The 21,199-nt window shown below is 46.2% G+C and overlaps 1 protein-coding gene across 1 annotated transcript in view; it reads right to left on the bottom strand.

Moving 5' to 3' along the window:
- LOC143788497 (uncharacterized) overlaps positions 1-21,199 on the bottom strand; it is a 186,738-nt gene that overhangs the window by 24,888 nt on the left and 140,651 nt on the right. Inside the window, exons 25-28 of the mRNA XM_077278193.1 lie at positions 14,007-14,267; positions 10,073-10,333; positions 8,698-8,961; positions 3,654-3,917 (exon numbers count right to left, since the gene is read on the bottom strand). Coding sequence (XP_077134308.1) covers positions 3,654-3,917; positions 8,698-8,961; positions 10,073-10,333; positions 14,007-14,267 — 1,050 coding nt within the window. The remainder of the gene's footprint in view (positions 1-3,653; positions 3,918-8,697; positions 8,962-10,072; positions 10,334-14,006; positions 14,268-21,199) is intronic.

Here is a 21,199-nt window from a genome sequence, read left to right as displayed (position 1 = left end):
TGGATTTTATTTCGGATCTTCCTGTGTCCCAGAAGATGTCTGTTATCTGGGTGGTTTGTGACCGCTTCTCTAAAATGGTCCATTTGGTACCTTTGCCTAAATTGCCTTCCTCCTCTGATTTGGTTCCATTGTTTTTTCAGCATGTGGTTCGTTTGCATGGCATTCCGGAGAATATTGTGTCTGACAGAGGTTCCCAGTTTGTTTCTAGGTTTTGGCGGGCCTTTTGTGCTATGATGGGCATTAATTTGTCTTTTTCTTCGGCGTTCCATCCTCAGACAAATGGCCAAACTGAGCGAACTAATCAAACCTTGGAAATCTATTTGAGATGCTTTGTGTCTGCTGATCAGGATGATTGGGTGGCTTTCTTGCCGTTGGCCGAGTTTGCCCTTAATAATCGGGCCAGTTCGGTTACTTTGGTTTCGCCTTTCTTTTGTAATTTTGGTTTCCATCCTCGTTTTTCTTCAGGGCAGGTTGAGCCTTCTGATTGTCCTGGTGTAGATTCTGTGATGGACAGGTTACAGCAGATTTGGACTCATGTGGTGGACAATTTGACGTCTCAGGAAAAGGCTCAACGTTTTGCTAACCGCCGTCGGTGTGTTGGTCCTCGGCTTCGGGTGGGGGATTTAGTCTGGTTATCTTCTCGTCATGTTCCTATGAAGTTTTCTTCCCCTAAGTTCAAGCCTCGGTTTATTGGTCCTTATAAGATTTCTGAGATTATCAATCCAGTGTCTTTTCGTTTGGCCCTTCCAGCCTCTTTTGCCATCCACAATGTTTTCCATAGATCCTTGTTGCGGAGATATGTGGTACCCGTTGTTCCCTCTGTTGATCCTCCTGCCCCGGTGTTGGTTGAGGGGGAGTTGGAATATGTGGTTGAGAAAATTTTGGATTCTCGTTTTTCGAGGCGGAGGCTTCAGTATCTTGTCAAGTGGAAGGGTTATGGCCAGGAGGATAATTCTTGGGTTGTTGCCTCCGATGTCCATGCCGCCGATTTGGTTTGTGCTTTTCACTTGGCTCGTCCTGATCGGCCTGGGGGCTCTGGTGAGGGTTCGGTGACCCCTCCTCAAGGGGGGGGTACTGTTGTGAATTCCGCTCTTGGGCTCCCTCCGGTGGTTGTAAGTGGCACTTTTGTGAGTTCTGCTCTTGGGCTCCCTCCGGTGGTTTTGAGTGGAATGGCTGCTTCTTGGATTTAGCATCAGCAGCTGCTTCCACTGATCGTCTTTCTGGCTCGGCTATTTTAGTCTGGCCTTATCCCTCACTCAATGCCAGTTGCCAATTGTTCCTGCTTGGAGTCACAGCTCTTTTGGAATTCTCTGACACACTGACCAGTTCAGCAAAGATAAGTCCTTGCTTGTCCTTTTGCAGTCCACTTGTTGTGGACTTATTGTTCAGCACATTTTATGTATTTTCTCTTTAGTCCAGCTTATCAGTATGTATCTATTCAGCTAAGCTGGAAGCTCTGGGCAGCAGATTTTGCCCTCCACAACTTTAGTCAGGTGTGGAGATTTTTACATTCTCTGCGGTGGACTTTTTCTAGTTTTTATTACTGACCGCACAGTGTTCTGTCCTGTACTATCTATCTAGCTAGTAGTGGCCTCCTTTGCTACATCTTGTTTCATTCTACGTATGTCATTTCCCTCTCCACTCACAGTTATTTGTGGGGGGCTGTCCTATCCTTTGGGGATTTTCTCTGAGGCAAGATAGCTTTCCTGTTTCTACCTTTAGGGATAGCTAGCTCTTAGGCTGTGACAAGGTGTCTAGGGAGTGACAGGAACATCCCACGGCTACTTCTAGTGTTGTGTTAAGATCAGGAACTGCGGTCAGTATAGTTACCACCTGCTCAGAGCTAGTCGCATGTCGCTCCTAAATCACCAGTCCATAACAGATCACTCTGTTTGTAATGACTCAGAATTGATAAAAGGTTGAAATGCAGGATAGTCCGGATGGTGGATAAGCAGACCCCAATCAAGTTCCAAAAAAATTCAAGCTATCCTTCAAGAGTTAATGGGATTCTCCAAATCTGTGTTTAGCCCATAGAGAATTTGGTGGTTGTTCTGGGTTAATAGGTTTTTAGGGGTTCTTGTTGAGTCTCTACAATATGCTTAAATATATGAGAAAGTCTCCTGATGAGTCGTTTATGTTTTGAATGACGAAACGCGTAGAAACGATAGATTGCCACCTTACGCTATATATATATATTGCATAGACGTCGGGTTTATGTTTTTCTTTGCATTAGTCAGTCTCTGGATACTTTCAGGGGGTGGTTTGTATTTTTTGGAATTAACAAAAGGTTGACTTTTGGGTTTACATTCTAGGTCATGGGTCTTCCAGCAGGACAATGACCTCAAAACATACTTCAAGAAGCACCCAGAAATGGAAGAAAACAAAGCGCTGAAGAGTTCAGAAGTGGCCAGCAATGAGTTCAGATGTAAATCCTATTGAACACCTGTTGAGAGATCTTAAAACTTTTGTTGGGAGAAGGCACCCTTCAACTATGAGAGACCTGGAGCATTTTGCAAAAGAACAGCGGTCCAAAGTTCCAATTGAGTGTTCTAAGAAGGTGGTTGATAGTTATTGGAATATCTCCAGATGAAAACCCTATTAATCTGCAGATATGCGATTAATCTGCAGGTTAATAGTGTCATTAACTTGTCTGGCGCCTGCACTTAGCCGAACGCTGCGGGGATAAAAGGAAATGAATTCCCCAGCAATGTTCCGGTTTCAGTAAGCCCCGCCGCTGGTTCAGTTAATTGCGCCCCCGACCCTGACTGACAGCCGGCCCCAATACAGAGCCAGTGTAAATCAAGGTTAATGCTGCCTCTGTATGCTCAGAGTCCGGATTAGACACATTTTTCTACAGGGACCGCTATTGGGTGTGAATTTTATATTTGTAGTTGCGAATATTAAGATTAGTGCCTTAATTTTATCTTGGTCATCATAATATATAAGTTCAGGATTTATAAGCAGACAACCCTTTTTGGGTGAAATCACAAAACATAATAATGCAGCCAATAAAATCTAAGAACTCCTATGTAATGCAGAAATAATTTTCTACTGAAGATCCTATATTAGCAGCAGATAAAAAAGATCACAATGCCTTGACATTACCTCCATGTGTCTTGCTAAAGTATGTAGAAAGGGGTTGTCAAGAAAGAATATGTGTCCTAACAGTCATAGGACAGGTGATAAAGGTGTGATTGATAAGGGTCCCACAACATTCCTAAGAACAGAGGTTTAAAAAGTCCATTGTGAACATAACAATAGTCCTCATGCATGATAACTGCTCCATTCACTTCTGTGAGTCTATAGAAGTACATGTGAAACCATTCCTCCCACAGGCAGTGAATGGAGCGGTAGTCACACACTATAGAGATTCATTTATATGGGGGACAAGTTATATATTTGTCAGATATGCTGTGGATGAGTGGTGAATGTTTTTGGTGGGATAGCCCCTTTAACGTGTGAATCATAAACTCCATCACCATAAAAATATTCTGCACTACCAACCAATGTCCATAACTTTGGTTTTCCATCGCCACTTTTGGCATTCCATGTAAACTGAGGGTTGTTCCAAGCCCAAACATGTCTTCCAAAATACCAATATGTCTGCACATGTTGTTAACAACATATTAAAGAATGTCGTCCTAAGTACTGACCTGTCCAGGATTTGTGGACCACGCTGTTTAATGACTTGCACTGATGGTTAGAAGAATAAACATGAAAGCTGTACTCCGATCCACACTCCAGGCCCGAGATTTGACAAGAGGTGTCAAAGCCATCACAGAAAAGCTCATTCCCCAAGGAATCAATGGCAACTGCTGTGTAATTGGTCGGGTGGCTGTTGTTTTCAAGCCAGGAAACCAGAGCGTCATATTCCAAACAGTCAATGTTCACCTCCACCACATCTGGAGTACATGGAACTGCATAGAAACCAGACACATTCATTACAGAAACAGTCATTGTGGCTAGGTTATATGAGGAAGCTTTAATTTTGATCTATTCATTTACAGTATATTGGTTGAGTGAGTGTGATTAGGAATTCCAACAGAGAAGGAACAATCATGACCTCAATGGGGCCAGGGAGGCGGAGGAGCCACATCTGTAGAGCTATCCATAGAGACAGCAGCACTACCTGCTCTGGCTTCACAATCAGGTTCAGCATTCACGTGAAGCACCTGTTCACAGAGGCAGGACATGCACATTTGTCTCAGAAAGAACTAGGAAAAAGGAAGAAAAAGACTCCCAAACGATTTGCACACTCCAATGTAAAAATATGAAACAATTTTATTACATACAGTTGTTATCAAAAGTTTACATACCTCGTCAGAATTTTTGCTTTCTTTTTTTCAGAGAATATGAAAGCTTTTTCTCCACTCACGGTTAGTGGTTCGGTGAAGCCATTTATTGTCAAACTACTGTGTTTTCTCTTTTTAAATCATAATGACAACCAAAACATCCAAATGACCCTGATCAAAAGTTCACATACTCCATTTCTTAATACCGTGTATTGCCCCCTCTAACATCAATGATAGCTGGAAGTCTTTTGTGGTAGTTGTGGATGAGGTTCCTTATTTTCTCAGATGGTAAAGCTGCCCACTCTTCTTGGCAAAAAGCCTCCAGTTCCTGTAAATTCTTGGGCTGTCTATCATGAACTGCGCGCTTGAAATCTCTCCAGAGTGGCTCAATGATACTGAGGTCAGGAGACTGAGATGACCACTCCAAAACCTTCACTTTGTTCTGCTGTAGCCAATGACAGGTTGACTTGGCCTTGTGTTTTGGATCGTTGTTATGTTGGATCGTCCAAGTATGTCCCAAGGGCAGCTTCCAGGCTGATGAGTGCAAATTTGCCTCTAGTATTTGTTGATAACGTTCTGCATTCATCTTTCCTTCAACTTTGACCAAGTTTCCTGTGCCTTTGTATCTCACACATGCCCAAAATATCAGCAATCCACCTCCGTACTTTACAGTGGGAATGGTGTTCCTTTCATCATAGTACTTGTTGACCTCTCTTCAAATGTATCATTTATGGTTGTGGCCACAAAGTACAATTTTGGTGTCACCATCACTCCAAATTATCTTGTTCCAGAAGTTTTTAGGCTTGTCTTTGTGCTGTTTTGCATATTGTAGGCGCAGTAATGGCTTACAGTAATTCTGGCAACTCGACCAAGCAGCCCATTTTTCTTCAAGTGCCTCCTTATTGTGTATCTTGAAACAGCCACACCACTAGTTTTCAGAGAGTCCTGTATTTCAGCTGATGTTATCTGTGGGTTTTTCTTTGTATCAGCAACAAAAGGCAGAGATTCTTACCTGCCTAGGCCTCCAAGCAAATGCACTATCAGGATGCAGTGGACCCATGTGGTTAAAATGGAAACAACACAGGTGCAGCATAACCGATGAGGCAGCCACTCACCAGCTACCAAACTAATGGAGGGGGTGGCTGCTTGGCACATTGCTGCACATAAAAACTTGTATGTGGCGCTGTTCACACAATGGAGATGCACAGCATCCAGGCAGGCCTAGTAGTGACACCCTTCTATTAGATCAGGCGGGCCTGCCCAGCGCTATCCAAATGCACCCCATGTGAACAGACACCACTGGACTCATAAGCGTGAAGACCCTTGACGTGTGTTATGAGCTTGCGTATTTTGGCCAGAATATAAACTAATACCTCACATAATAATTTTTTTATGTGTTGTTTGCACTTTTTTCGGGGTGCAGTTGGGCCCATTTTCTACTTGTAAACTGTGGTGTCTGTGCACATCAGGTGCATTTGGATAGCGCTGGGCAGGCCCGCCTGATCTAATAGAAGGGTGTCACTACTAGGCCTGCCTGGATGCTGTACATATCCATTGTGTGAACAGCGCCACATACAAGTTTTTATGTGCAGCAATGTGCCAAGCAGCCACCCCCTCCATTAGTTTGGTAGCTGGTGAGTGGCTGCCTCATCGGTTATGCTGAACCTGTGTTGTTTCCATTTAACCACATGGGTCCACTGCATCCTGCTAGTGCATTTGTTTGGAGGCCTAGGCAGGTAAGAATCTCTGCCTTTTGTTGCTCTTTTTTCTAATTTTTGGAGGATCTCCGAATCCTCTTTTTGTGCTTTTGCTTTTTCTTTGTATCCCAAACAATTTTCCTGGCCATTGTGGGTGACATTTTTGTTGGCTACCTGACTGTGGTTTTGTTTTAACAGGGTCGCTGATTTTATATTTGTTAATCATAGTTTGAACACTGCTGACTGGCATTATCAATTCCTTGGATATCTTTTTGTATCACTTTCCTGTTTTATACAGTTCAACTACCTTTTCCTGTAGATCCCTTCACAATTCTTTTGCTTTCCCCATGACTCACAATCCAGAAATGTCAGTAGCTGGATGAAAGATGTAAGAGTCTGTCTGGATCCCAGAAACTCACTCAGCTTTTATGCCCACACACTGATTACAAGCAAACAGCTCACAGGTGAGGATGTTACTGTCATGGTTAGGACATGGTTAATGTCCTGTTCTCTCAGGGTTAATATTGTCCTCTCTTTCAAGATGGGATGGGTATTTATACTCACTCCTAGCTGGGTTTCAGTGTCAGGTATACATTCTGTTTCAGTCTGTGTGCTTGACCTCTGGAGTATGTGCCCAGCTTGCATCATGATTATCTTGCTTTCCGCGCATTACTCTGTTCGTTTTCCTGGATTACTGACCTCTGGCTTTGCTTCTGACTATCCCCTGTCTCTCCCTTTTGGTACCTCGTGATCTCCTGGCTCCGATCTCAGCTTGTTTGATTATTCTCTAGTGCTTGTCCCTTCTTTTTCCCAGCATCTGGCTCCGCCCCCTGACCTCCTCTCACTCTGTCATATGTCTAAGGTCCTGTTGGTTACTAGGTCAATCCGTCACATGTCTAAGGTCCTGTGGGTTACCAGGTTAGTAACTCAGCATTTAGCTCAGCTCCTTTGCTGCTGTGTGCAGCTCTCCCTGCAGCATTAATATGCGGTAGCTGTGACAGTTACCTTTAGTAGCTATTCAAACCCATTTGTGTCAGCTTCTGTGCTTGTTATCAGGCCAAAATCACCAGGGTGTGTGAACTTTTGATCAGGGTCATTTGGATGTTTTGGGTTGTCATTATGCTTTAAAAAGAGAAAACATAGTTTGACAATAAATGGCTTCACCCAACCACTAACTATGAGTGGAGACAAAGTTTTTGTGTTATCATTCATATTCTCTGAAAAAAAGGCCAAGAAATCAAAAATTCTGCCAGGGTATGTAAACTTTTGAGCACAACTGTAATTACTGACAAAGCAAATAAGTGGGTATAAAAACAATTAAAATGACATAGCGATGGGATCATAGATCCAGATGCCAAAAAGGATAAGGTATAAAAATGACAATGTATAGCAATGTATAACAATAAACATATACCAAACCATATAGTAATCACAACAAACAAGACAGCAACTTGATCAAGGTGCAAAGAAGTTGTCTCTAATACTGAGAGTCAGCTGAAACCAAATCCCTGTGTATAGGACTGCCCCAATAATCAGTAAGGCGTCTAGTATGAAGAAAGAGTATATAAAGTACCCAAAGTAAAAAGGTCTGTAAAAGGGAGCTGATACCAAAAAAAAAAGGACCAGCCTGATTCAAATGCATAAAGTATGCAAAAACAGGTTAATGGCCATTGCTCTGGGATCCATATTAATCTCCCCATGCCACTGAAATCCAACTATATATGTTTTGTGTAAAAAGAGCCAAAACACTAAAAATTCACTGAGTTCAGTACAAATTTGCCAAGGTGATAGTATTCACTACTGAATCAGTAGTGAATACTATCACCTTGGCAAATTTGTACTGAACTCAGTACTGATCAGTAAATCAGTCCGTTCACATGTATCTGAGAACGTTTTTCCATTCCCATGTTCTCAACCCTCAGTGCAATGTTATCTTATATCGTTTTTTCATACATTTTCTCTAGTAAAGATTTGATACAATTTGACCATAATTTCTTATTCTATCGATGGAATCTTACTCGTCAGGGTGCCGTCTGTGGTTTTCCACCAATGGCGATGTATGCGGATATGTGTATTTTATATCTTTTCCCATGATTTTAGCAGCAATGAATTCAGTGGCCCTTGTTGGGATACTGTGAACCCCGGCATGACTTCAGCCGATTGTGTTAGTACGTGCACAGACCCCAGTATAGAAGCAGGGGCATTTTCCTATGTGGTCTTTGAATAAGGGCTTATCCAGACATCAGTATTTTCCACGTACGAAAAAAATGGACTTATTATTTTGATCAGACTTTGGTCAGAGTGTGGGCTGAGTGTCATCATTTTTTCTCATATGTGAAGAAAATAAAAGTTTCTCCACCTTCTCCATTCTGACTCTGAAAATCAGACTGTACTGGAATGTCATCCGAGCGCAGTTCGATGTTTTTCTACAGACTCACAGACTTGTGCTGCTGATTTTATTTTATTCGACCGTAGGATCAAAATCGGACATGTCTCAGTTTTTTTTAAATGGATCACTCGTCCCGAGGAATTCGGTCATGTGAACAGCCCAATAGACTGTCATAGGAATGAGTGCTGTCAGTGAAAAACACGGATAACGCTTGTACGAGAAAAACAGATGTCTGAATGAGGCCTAAGTAATAATTTGAAATGAAATATCTGATGGGCCTATGAATTGCATTAGCTCAGTTGGTACTTTATGTGATCACCTGTCTCTGTAGTAGCTTCAGAGGCAGCATCACTGCCGCACTGTGAGTTCCAGGACGTAACCATCACCGTATAAGTATATCCACAGCGAGCGCCTTCGATAGCACACATGTTTGTGGTTGTGTTACATGACAGAGTGTGTCCATTATTCCCTGTGGCCACCACTGCATAGGATACTGCCCCTCTGCTAGGAGACCAGGTAACATTTATGAGGTCCAGTGCCGAGCAGTCTATGTTGGCCTCAACGTTGGTGGGCATGCACGGGGCTGTGAATGAAGTAAGAACATTAGAGAAGCAATCTGAAATATCACACGTTATTTACAGTATGTATACACATACTATACATTTATATACTGTATACCATTTATATATTAATAGTTTTATAATCTAAAGTATTTTCATCTAGGGCCATGAATGAAGGGCAGGTATTAGCTGCTGTGTAAGGATATGACCACCTTAGTTATTAGAAAGGTGCAATAACATCTGTATTTTGTCCCAGTCACTAATAATAATTGCCAGTTTCATGGGTCACTTCAATCCATAGTATTCATTTGATGGGCATGTAAGTGGGCAGAGGTCCTGTGCTCAGTTTCACGAGATGATAATGTCAGACGTTTTGATTTCCGCCCCTCACATTTTACTGGTAAATTGCTCCAGTATCACTGCTATATGTAATGAGGTCAAACGGAATAAAAGTGCAAACATATGAGTTATGGGCCCCGATTCATCAAAGTGTTTACGTCAGAAATCGGAAGTAAAACACTTTAAAAAGTTGCAAATTTTTTGCACAATGTGAGGTTGCGTTATAATGTAGTGACTTTTATTGTGTTCCCACAGTTTTGGCCAAAATGAGTGGACCTGGGGAGAATGTGTTATGATGCAAGCTCATTTAATTGTTGATGAGCTGTGGCGTATCTTGTACCACAAATCCTACTCCAGTCAGTGACTATACTAAGGTTAGAGGCGAGGTGCACACCATTTTTTTAAGGTGAGACTGATTCATTAACAAGCATGGGCCTCTTAAGGAATCAGCCGCCTCTGACTCCAGCGCACCTCCTCATCAACACCGGTGTGAACAATGCCAGCCTTGATGACCAGGGTTTAAGTGTCCATCATCTGTTACTGAGTGCTTTAAATGGATTATACAGGTGACAATACACCCATTGGATGTGTGAATACAGTTCTTCTGTCCACCATCGAGCAGTGATTGGAACAAGTCCATGCTGTTGTGTGTTTTGCATTGACCCATGTTGATACATATGTTACATGGAGCTGTATGGTATTATTTCAGATGAAATGCTTCAAAAACCTAAGAAATGTTATTAAGATAAGGCTATAGAGAAGCATGAAAATGTACAAATTCTTGGACACACTGACCTGTTGTAACTGTTGTGGCATTAGTTGTGATGCTGTGGCAGCTGCCATCCATTGCTGTGACTGTGACATTGTAGAGCTGTCCACACTGTAAATTAGACACCGAGCATGAGGTGGTTGATGAAACACAAGAAGCTTCACTGCCATCAGGCCCATGAAATACCGCCATATACGACACTGCCCCAGCACTCAGCTCCCACCGGACTGACGCTCCATTTACACCACAAACTGGTGCCGCGGTGAGGTACATCGGGCTGCACGGGGCTGTAAGATTCAGGTAAAGCACGTAATCCTAATCATTCCAGTCAAATTAGCATATATAATTACATAGTTACTTAATATAAGGGATCCAGCTACCTGACATACATGTTACCTGGCCCAGTCAGGCAACCACATGAGTAGATAAACCCAAAAGATAACATGTGGGGGGAATGGTGTAAAAAATATTAGCTGTTTGAATTGCCTCACGCTGAACTTCTTGACGCTGGGACACACTTACCATGTGGAGTCACTGAAGGTGACCGGTAGACACCCATATACTAGTATGTTCATGTCAGCAGCTGCCATCTCAGTGCAAGTGCCTGCCATTATTAGCAATAGTGCTGCCAGTATACCCAGTAAGAAGTAACAAAAAATGGAAAGGAGATATAGGAGCTATTGGGGCAGGGCACGGGAGAGAAATTCTGGAGAGCAAAGGCGGACATACTGCCTGTTCAACTGGTCTGGATGCATCGGAGTCCGGAGGCTCTGGGGGGCCCCTGCAGGGTGGCTAATAATGAGGGCAATCTGGCCGAGGCTCTGGGGGGCCCCTGGCCAGATTGCCCTCAAGTGCAGAAGGCAGGGAGCAATCCCTGCAGCTCCGCTGCCTGCAAGAGAAAATGGCAGCACAGCGGAGCTGCAGGGATCCATCCTGCTTCCTGCCAGCGCTTCCTGTCTCACGCAACAGCGGCTAAATTACATCATCATTCAGTGCCACAGCTGTGCAAGACAGGAAGCTGCCAGCGATGGTGCGGCTTCTAGATACCGTGCGCAGAGGTGAGATAAGTGTATGTGTGTATGCAGAGAGGTGAATGGTGCTGTGTGTGTCTGTGTGTGTAGGTGGAGGAGAGGGAAATGATGGGGTAATGAGGCAGAAGGCAATGATTGGGTTGATGGAGAGGGCAATGATGGAGGTGATGGGGCAGAAGGCAATGATTGGGTTGATGGAGAGGGCAATGATGGGGCAAAAGGCATTGATTGGGTTGATGGAGAGGGCAATGATGGAGGGGATGGGGCAGAAGGCAATGATTGGGTTGATGGAGAGGGCAATGGAGGTGGTATAATGGGCAATGATGGGGTGGTGGGGGAAAAGACTGATGGTGGTTGTTTGAAAGGGCAATAATGGGGATGGTGGGGGAGGAGGAAATGATGGAGGTCATGGAATGCTAATGATGGAGGTGGGGGAGAAGACAATGATGATGGCGGTGGAATGGACAATGATGAAGGTGGTGGGGGAGGAGGAAATGATGGAGGTGGTGGAATCAGTAATGATAGGGTGGTGGGGAGAAGGCAATGATGGTGGCAGTGGACAGGACAATTATGGGGTTGGTGGGGAGGAGGTAATGATGGAGGTGATGGAATGAATAATAATTGGGTGGTGGGGAGAAAACAATGATGCAGGTGGTGAAGAGTGCAATCATGGGGTGGCAATAATGGGATGCGAGGGGGGAGAACAATGAGGGGTGTGGGGGATTGGGATGGAGGAAGGGGGATTTTTAATGGATTTAGGAACAGGGGGAGGTGGAGGAAGACGTTATTATCGATTATTATGTCTAATACAGTCCCTTAGTATAAAGTGTACTCACTTATTATGTACTGTATAGCATAGTCCCTTAGTATATAGTGTACTCACTTATGTATAGCACAGTTCCTTAGTGTATAGTGTACTCACTTATTATGTATAACACCATCCTTAGTTACATAGTTTCCTCTTTTGTTATGTATAGCACAATCCCCGATTATGTACCATCCTCTAGTTATACAAGATGCACTCCCTTATTGTATAGCTTCATCTGCTGTTATGTACAGTGATGTCTCTTACATAGTGTATTCTTGTTATTTTTGGTATTCACAGCGCCCTCTTTTATTACACAGTCCCCTCTCTTGTTAGATATAAAACGAGTACTGATGGAGGAGCCAGTGACCAGACTACCAGTCCATCAGCTCCTCCTTTAGAAAAGAAGCTCTCCTGTGCTCAACAGCCATCACTGCATTATACAGCTAACAAGTCGGGATGGCATGTAATAAAAAACAGGGCTCTATAAAATCCAATATGTAATGGACGGTGCTGTACATAACAAGAGAGGGCACTGTATAATAGGGGATGGCAATATACATGATAAAGGAGACTATGTAATATATACATGTATGTGTGGCTATATATATATATATATATATATATATATATATATATATATATATATATATCTTCGTCACCTTAAAAGGAGGGGGGGCCCAGACATATTTCCTGCACAGGGGCCCCAAGCTGTCTGTGTCTGCCCCTGATGGAGAGGGTTCCCTTCTTTCACAGAGTGAGGTGCACACATTTTCACACTACATCTAGTCCACCATGTCTACTACAGAATGCTTCAATTCCTGTGTGATGGAGGACTGAGGAGCGGCTCCTTGTGTCCTCCTGTAGATAAATCGCAATCCGCACATTTGCTCTACCTGCTGTGAACCTGTCCAGGTATGGATATTTTTGGAAGGGAGTGACAGATATAATAAAAAATATCTATTCTGTAAATGTGTCTCTCTAACCATTGGAGTGTATACTGGGGCATGTGGGAGACCTCAGCGATCCCGGAAAGATTACTGTAGGAAGCATGCTCTATATGGCACTGGATACATGAGCAGGGTCCGACTTTACGAGAATTTATTGAGAAGTTAAAGTAGTATTCCTAGCTACAAGATCCCATCCCAACATGTAATAGGTGTAGTAATACTACTACTAACTACTACTAATAATAATAATAATTAGCAAATATCTCCAATTAGAAATGGAGTACAGTTCTGATTTGCTCTATCTTAGCATCGCAGGACCTTAAGGTTTCCATAGTTACCACCACTCAAATAGTAACAGTTAGTTGTTAGTGGTCATAGCCATGGAACTGAAGCTACTGCAAAGACCTGCACATGGGGAAAGCGACATAACGAATCAGAAGAACTACACTACATTTCTAATTGGAGGTATCTGCTAATATTATTATTATTACTACAAACCCAGACTCGATTTCAAAATGTGAAAAAGCAGTTAGCAGTGTGGATAGATACGTCAGGATCGGCATCTAGATAATTCACTAGATTTCAGTTTGGGCCATTACAACAGTGAAAGATGTGCGATAATCCTGAACGACAACCTCCTCTCCATGAGTGGTGGGCATGGGTACTGGGTTGTTTTTCTCTCTGAATCCTATACAGCCAATTAAATATTTCAGGTGCTTCGGATTGGAGATGTGAGGGTCCGGGGCGGCCCTGGGTGAGGATGTGTTGTACGTCATTTTATGCTCATTACTGTGAGCATTATGTCATTATAAACGCATTATGTATTTTCTAGCCTGACTGCATAATAAGCGTCTTCTTTTGTATGTGAGATTTTTTTTTCTGAAAGGCGGGAAGGAGGCTGGGCTGGAATTTGTAGTCTTTCTGTTTTGTAACATGTTAACTCTACTGAAAATACATAAGATAAAATGACATATTGTGGTCACAATGTTCATCAACTGGAGTCCATTTTCCTTATTGAAGTAAATGGATAAATCTAAGGTCATGGTTGAATCCAGTTTTCGGGTATAAACACGTAGCACAAACCTCCCCACTCACTCGGCAGAGTGTTCAGTGCAGAGCATTTGTCCAGTGTGAACATGGCTTTACAAATATCATCCTTTCATTGCCCACTTACCGGATTTGGCTTCTACGGTGGCACTCTGTGCACTCTTACACTCATCATGCATGGCCAGAATAGACAAGCTGTATACCTCCCCACATAGAAGAGGGGACAACTGGCAGGTGTGGTCCGATACGTCTGCAGTGATAACATCCCCCTGTCTTCCCACAGCTATAGCCGAATAGCCAGTAGCTCCAGGACTGATATCCCAGAACACATTAAGGGCATTTTCCGGGCACAAGGTTGTAGTGTTTATGTTCTGAGGAACACATGGCACTAGAATCACAAAGAGTTTGGAGAAACTTTATTCTTCCAGAAAAATAGTAATGTAAAAAAAATAAAAACATGTAATAATTCAAGACTCGTTCATATTATACAGTAAGTATATCTTCTGCAAAACATGTTAATGGATATTCCAGTTTCAACAAATGTGACTAATTACTGGAGTTGTGGTATGATCATCGTGTGACAGTGAGAACTGGGAAGAAATATTGAACTTATAATATAGGAAATAGAAAGAAGTGAAATTAAAAGAAAAAACACAAGGAAAATATATTGCAAAATTGTACAATGTTTCATAATACAAATATATATATTTTTTTACTGAAACCTGTATACCAGGTTATTTTATGACTATGTATTATATAGTGAATAGCAGAGGCCCAAAGTATGCATAAGGGATCAAGTCTGCCCAAATTGTCATCCTGCTTCCACAGCTAAGAGAGAACACAGCATTGTCAAACTGCCTGCACTATTAACAATTTCTTCTGATCTTGAGAGATTAGTACTTTTCTATTGTTTACAGCTCATTGCCTTGGAGACCGACCACTGCTGCTGTCTAGCTTGTAAGTACTGTACTGAAGCTAGCCAGGAATAGGAGATAACAGTGAGCTCCAGCGAACCTGGTCAGCTTCAGTGCTTATGCAGCGCCCCAGAGTCCTGGTCGTTGCAGTACTGAAGCTCTGCCGCTAAGGGGAGCTAAGGTACGTCTGATGGCACTGAAGGAGTTCATCTGACCAGGTATCACAGACACCAATACAATTCACAGTCGGGCCTCCAGGGGGAGCTAAGGGTGCTATTTATTAGGCCACTCCTCACCACTGTGGGTAAACTGGGGGTCAGGCAGGAAGTTAGTTCAGAAAGCTGACTGGGTTGGACCAGACAACACCTGGTGGCAGAGGGTGTTGTGGGGGAAGATTCGGTAGGGTCCCTGTCAGGTTTGGGACCCTGACAGAGGCCTGGCTACAAGAAGGAACGTCACGGGACCGTGTCTGCTCAGCATAGCGGCGGTGCCCTAAGAAAGGAAGAGAAGCGAGATATATTGTGCTGAGTGAGAAACGAGATCAAAGCAAGGAGGAGAATACCAGTAGGAGTCGTGCTGTAAGACCGAGGCAACATCCTACTGAGGCGCACAACCGGCGGCCGGAACGCCGAGGAAGTATTACTATATTCAGCTTCAGGCAATACTTCAAACCAACGGCAGGACAGTCAGTCAAAGGCGGGCTGTCTCATCTAAGTCACCTATGCAGTCTTGGGGGGCAACTTGTGGAGAGGGGCGACTCTAGGGTCCCGGAAGAGCTCCGAGCCTACCCGTCATATGGGTGCCGTCCTAACCGTAACATCAGGGAGGGACGGAGGATTAGCAGAATATCATCTAATCGAGGGAACTTAAGAAACGGACACAACAGTTGTGGGGACTTTCCGTAAGCACAGCAGGGAAGGACCACAACACATAGCGCTAGCAGGTAGGCACAGATTTCCACCTGCAAGGAGAACTCTGGAGGTGCCATTGGACCGGCCGGACTTGCGCAGCCTGGTGAACCGTATTCCGGACTGAGGACTCAGAGATCTTCAGTAAAAAGGTAAAGAGACTTCAACCTGGTGTCCTCGTTATTTACTGCACCGCACCACCACCACCAACCGCATCCATTATTCACTGTACGCCCCTCAGCAGGGTCACGGACCGGGCCTAGCCACCGTGACAACCCCAGAATAGAGACTCAGGGGCCCGGTACCGGGTACCCCTCGGCCCTGCGGCAGTGGGGGCACTACAATTTTGGCGTCACGAACAGGATCTACTTAAGCCTGAAGAATCAGGTCATGTGTGCCTTGGAACTGTGATTTACTGTGCTTGGACTGTACTTCATTGCAAGGACTGTGCTGTGCCATTTGCCACCAAAATCCGCCGCCATTACAGCGCTGAGGAGAGCGCAGGAGAAGAAGAGGGGCGTGGAGTGGGCGTAGGCAAGCTGGAGAGCGCGAACGACAATGGCCGCCCAGTCTAAATATTTCTGTGTCTTGAGGACGTGTCCGTCAACAGCCGAGGTCCGCCTCCTGATTCTGTTTGGAGGGTGGAGACCATGGAGACGGGGCCGCCCACGAAAGAGACCGCGGGAAGAAGACACTGGGGAGGAGATAAAGATGGCGACGCCAGGAGCACCGCGTGGGGATGACCTGACTCGGCATGGAGCCGCATCACCGGACACAGCCTCGGAGACGCCATCGTTGCGGGGACTGACCCTCACGGAACCACCGATGGGTCGACCTAACTGGCAAATGTCCGAGGAGTGTGTAGCCGCAGCCGAGGCCCGACAGATAGCCCGCCGCTTGGAGGCTGATGCCCGTGTGCTCGCTCGGCTGGGCCAGCCCACGGAGGTCCGCCTGTCTCCGGTGTCCCCTGCTCTTCCCAACCAGGCCGCGGCTGAAGGTACGCTGCAGACACAGGGCATGAGAATCCTGCCGGAGGCCGAACACCTGCGGCGTTTGATGATGGCGTGGCGGAGCCGGCCCCAGCCTGCAGCCCAGATTGACCTGACCAGCGCGGAAGAAACCCCGCCGTCGCACTGGGGTGTAGTGGTGTCCTTTCACTCCCGACATGGAAGGGGAGTTATACAGGAGATTGGGGAGCCGCTACAGGTCCGTGTGGACCGGGAGGAAGTGGAGCCCTGCGGAGGAAGGTTCGCTCGCAACCTGGAGCCAGGTGACGCTGTGACTTACACCAGGTGGAGGAGAGAAACAGGTGAAGCTGGCTGGATAGCTCGGGGTGTCCAGCGGTGCGTCGCACTCCAGGCCGCTGCCGGAACATCAGAAGACGAACCTCCTGCTGAAAAGGTAGCGGGACTTGTCCCTGCGGAGCAGCGGGGAATCCGGACCCACCATGTACCCCGGGGGCGTGCCGGCCCATCCATGAAGAGGGCATCACGGCGAGGGATCCTGTCACTGCTGGGACAGGAGCCGCTCCTGGGATCGGCAGCGCGGCCCGTTGGTCTGGTGAGGCCCGGAAGGAAACCACCTTCTGCACCACAAGAGTGAGATCTTAAAACTCTGCATAACATGTAAATAGTTCTTTAAACTGTTTGTTTTCTGCTATGTTGCTGCTAAAACCCGTCCAGGGTTAACTCTTAAAGGGATCCCTTTGTTGACCCGGGATCCCTATTGCTTTTGTTTGTTTTCTACGTTTTGCACAAGTTATCAAGGAACTGCTGGAATCATGAACAGTGCATGATACAAACTGCTTGTAAATAGTTGCACCTTCTTAAAGGTGCTCCTTACTGGTTTTACATAGAAAAAGAACTCTTTGCGAAGATACCGCACCGGAGTCCTTACTGTGTATGGACTGGTAGCTGAAGAAGCTGCGCTACCTCATAAAGACTTGGTCCCCTCTTAAAGGGGATGTTCATCTGTGTACTTATGAGTAATACTGCCTTAAAACAGTAAAGTGATAATGATGCCTTGAAAGAAAGTAATAATGTTGATATGTAAACGTTAATGTAACTAACTAGTTAAATGTGAAAAGTGTTTGATAATGTTGATGGAAGAATGAGGACAGAAAGTGAACCCGGGCGGGGTTAGTTGGTGAGTCCTTCTAGGAGCCATATAGAGATGGCCTGTTGATCCTGAACTGGAAGAAAAATATGTTCTATACTGTGTATAGTGGTGGAAGGGCAGTAGGCTCGGGCTGAACGGGGCGGTTCTGTGAAAGAAAGGAGAGGCAGTAGGTCTGGAGCCGTTAGGACAGGCGGTCCTGCAGACTTAAAGAAGGAGGATGAAGTTGATTGCCTTATAATGTGATTATAAGAAGGTCTTTTGTGGATGCAGAGTGTACGTCCTTAAAGGCAATGTTAAGTTATTATTCAAGAATTGCACTAAGTAGAATACCCGGTTGGGTAAAAGAAAGTTATTTATAGCATGTTGCTGTAATATTTAACTATGTTTGTAACGTTCAAGAGTCCTCACCTCCCATAAAGGGAAGCCCTGTTCAAGTATGCTTATTGTTATTGCACTCACAAAAATTGTATGTCTTTTGCTAACCTGTATTGTTGTTTTCTTCCCAGTCCCGGAGTACTGGATTTAACCGGGGGGGAGTGCAGCGCCCCAGAGTCCTGGTCGTTGCAGTACTGAAGCTCTGCCGCTAAGGGGAGCTAGGGTACGTCTGATGGCACTGAAGGAGTTCATCTGACCAGGTATCACAGACACCAATACATTTCACAGTCGGGCCTCCAGGGGGAGCTAAGGGTGCCATTTATTAGGCCACTCCTCACCACTGTGGGTAAACTGGGGGTCAGGCAGGAAGTTAGTTCAGAAAGCTGACTGGGTTGGACCAGACAACACCTGGTGGCAGAGGGTGTTGTGGGGGAAGATTCGGTAGGGTCCCTGTCAGGTTTGGGACCCTGACAGAGGCCTGGCTACAAGAAGGAACGTCACGGGACCATGCCTGCTCAGCATAGCGGCGGTGCCCTAAGAAAGGAAGAGAAGCGAGATATATTGTGCTGAGTGAGAAACGAGATCAAAGCAAGGAGGAGAATACCAGTAGGAGTCGTGCTGTAAGACCGAGGCAACATCCTACTGAGGCGCACAACCGGCGGCCGGAACGCCGAGGAAGTATTACTATATTCAGCTTCAGGCAATACTTCAAACCAACGGCAGGACAGTCAGTCAAAGGCGGGCTGTCTCATCTAAATCACCTATGCAGTCTTGGGGGGCAACTTGTGGAGAGGGGCGACTCTAGGGTCCCGGAAGAGCTCCGAGCCTACCCGTCATACGGGTGCCGTCCTAACCGTAACATCAGGGAGGGACGGAGGATTAGCAGAATATCATCTAATCGAGTTGTGAGGGAACTTAAGAAACGGACACAACAGTTGTGGGGACTTTCCGTAAGCACAGCAGGGAAGGACCACAACACATAGCGCTAGCAGGTAGGCACAGATTTCCACCTGCAAGGAGAACTCTGGAGGTGCCATTGGACCGGCCGGACTTGCGCAGCCTGGTGAACCGTATTCCGGACTGAGGACTCAGAGATCTTCAGTAAAAAGGTAAAGAGACTTCAACCTGGTGTCCTCGTTATTTGCTGCACCGCACCACCACCACCAACCGCATCCATTATTCACTGTACGCCCCTCAGCAGGGTCACGGACCGGGCCTAGCCACCGTGACAACCCCAGAATAGAGACTCAGGGGCCCGGTACCGGGTACCCCTCGGCCCTGCGGCAGTGGGGGCGCTACAATTTTGGCGTCACGAACAGGATCTACTTAAGCCTGAAGAATCAGGTCATGTGTGCCTTGGAACTGTGATTTACTGTGCTTGGACTGTACTTTATTGCAAGGACTGTGCTGTGCCATTTGCCACCAAAATCCGCCGCCATTACAGCGCTGAGGAGAGCGCAGGAGAAGAAGAGGGGCGTGGAGTGGGCGTAGGCAAGCTGGAGAGCGCGAACGACAATGGCCGCCCAGTCTAAATATTTCTGTGTCTTGAGGACGTGTCCGTCAACAGCCGAGGTCCGCCTCCTGATTCTGTTTGGAGGGTGGAGACCATGGAGACGGGGCCGCCCACGAAAGAGACCGCGGGAAGAAGACACTGGGGAGGAGATAAAGATGGCGACGCCAGGAGCACCGCGTGGGGATGACCTGACTCGGCATGGAGCCGCATCACCGGACACAGCCTCGGAGACGCCATCGTTGCGGGGACTGACCCTCACGGAACCACCGATGGGTCGACCTAACTGGCAAATGTCCGAGGAGTGTGTAGCCGCAGCCGAGGCCCGACAGATAGCCCGCCGCTTGGAGGCTGATGCCCGTGTGCTCGCTCGGCTGGGCCAGCCCACGGAGGTCCGCCTGTCTCCGGTGTCCCCTGCTCTTCCCAACCAGGCCGCGGCTGAAGGTACGCTGCAGACACAGGGCATGAGAATCCTGCCGGAGGCCGAACACCTGCGGCGTTTGATGATGGCGTGGCGGAGCCGGCCCCAGCCTGCAGCCCAGATTGACCTGACCAGCGCGGAAGAAACCCCGCCGTCGCACTGGGGTGTAGTGGTGTCCTTTCACTCCCGACATGGAAGGGGAGTTATACAGGAGATTGGGGAGCCGCTACAGGTCCGTGTGGACCGGGAGGAAGTGGAGCCCTGCGGAGGAAGGTTCGCTCGCGACCTGGAGCCAGGTGACGCTGTGACTTACACCAGGTGGAGGAGAGAAACAGGTGAAGCTGGCTGGATAGCTCGGGGTGTCCAGCGGTGCGTCGCACTCCAGGCCGCTGCCGGAACATCAGAAGACGAACCTCCTGCTGAAAAGGCAGCGGGACCTGTCCCTGCGGAGCAGCGGGGAATCCGGACCCACCATGTACCCCGGGGGCGTGCCGGCCCATCCGTGAAGAGGGCATCACGGCGAGGGATCCTGTCACTGCTGGGACAGGAGCCGCTCCTGGGATCGGCAGCGCGGCCCGTTGGTCTGGTGAGGCCCGGAAGGAAACCACCTTCTGCACCACAAGAGTGAGATCTTAAAACTCTGCATAACATGTAAATAGTTCTTTAAACTGTTTGTTTTCTGCTATGTTGCTGCTAAAACCCGTCCAGGGTTAACTCTTAAAGGGATCCCTTTGTTGACCCGGGATCCCTATTGCTTTTGTTTGTTTTCTACGTTTTGCACAAGTTATCAAGGAACTGCTGGAATCATGAACAGTGCATGATACAAACTGCTTGTAAATAGTTGCACCTTCTTAAAGGTGCTCCTTACTGGTTTTACATAGAAAAAGAACTCTTTGCGAAGATACCGCACCGGAGTCCTTACTGTGTATGGACTGGTAGCTGAAGAAGCTGCGCTACCTCATAAAGACTTGGTCCCCTCTTAAAGGGGATGTTCATCTGTGTACTTATGAGTAATACTGCCTTAAAACAGTAAAGTGATAATGATGCCTTGAAAGAAAGTAATAATGTTGATAT

This window comes from Ranitomeya variabilis, chromosome 8 (assembly GCF_051348905.1).
Source record: "Ranitomeya variabilis isolate aRanVar5 chromosome 8, aRanVar5.hap1, whole genome shotgun sequence".
Lineage (NCBI taxonomy): Eukaryota > Metazoa > Chordata > Amphibia > Anura > Dendrobatidae > Ranitomeya > Ranitomeya variabilis.
The sequence above is the reverse complement of the archived record's forward strand: the minus strand, read 5'-3'. Positions and strand labels throughout refer to the sequence as shown.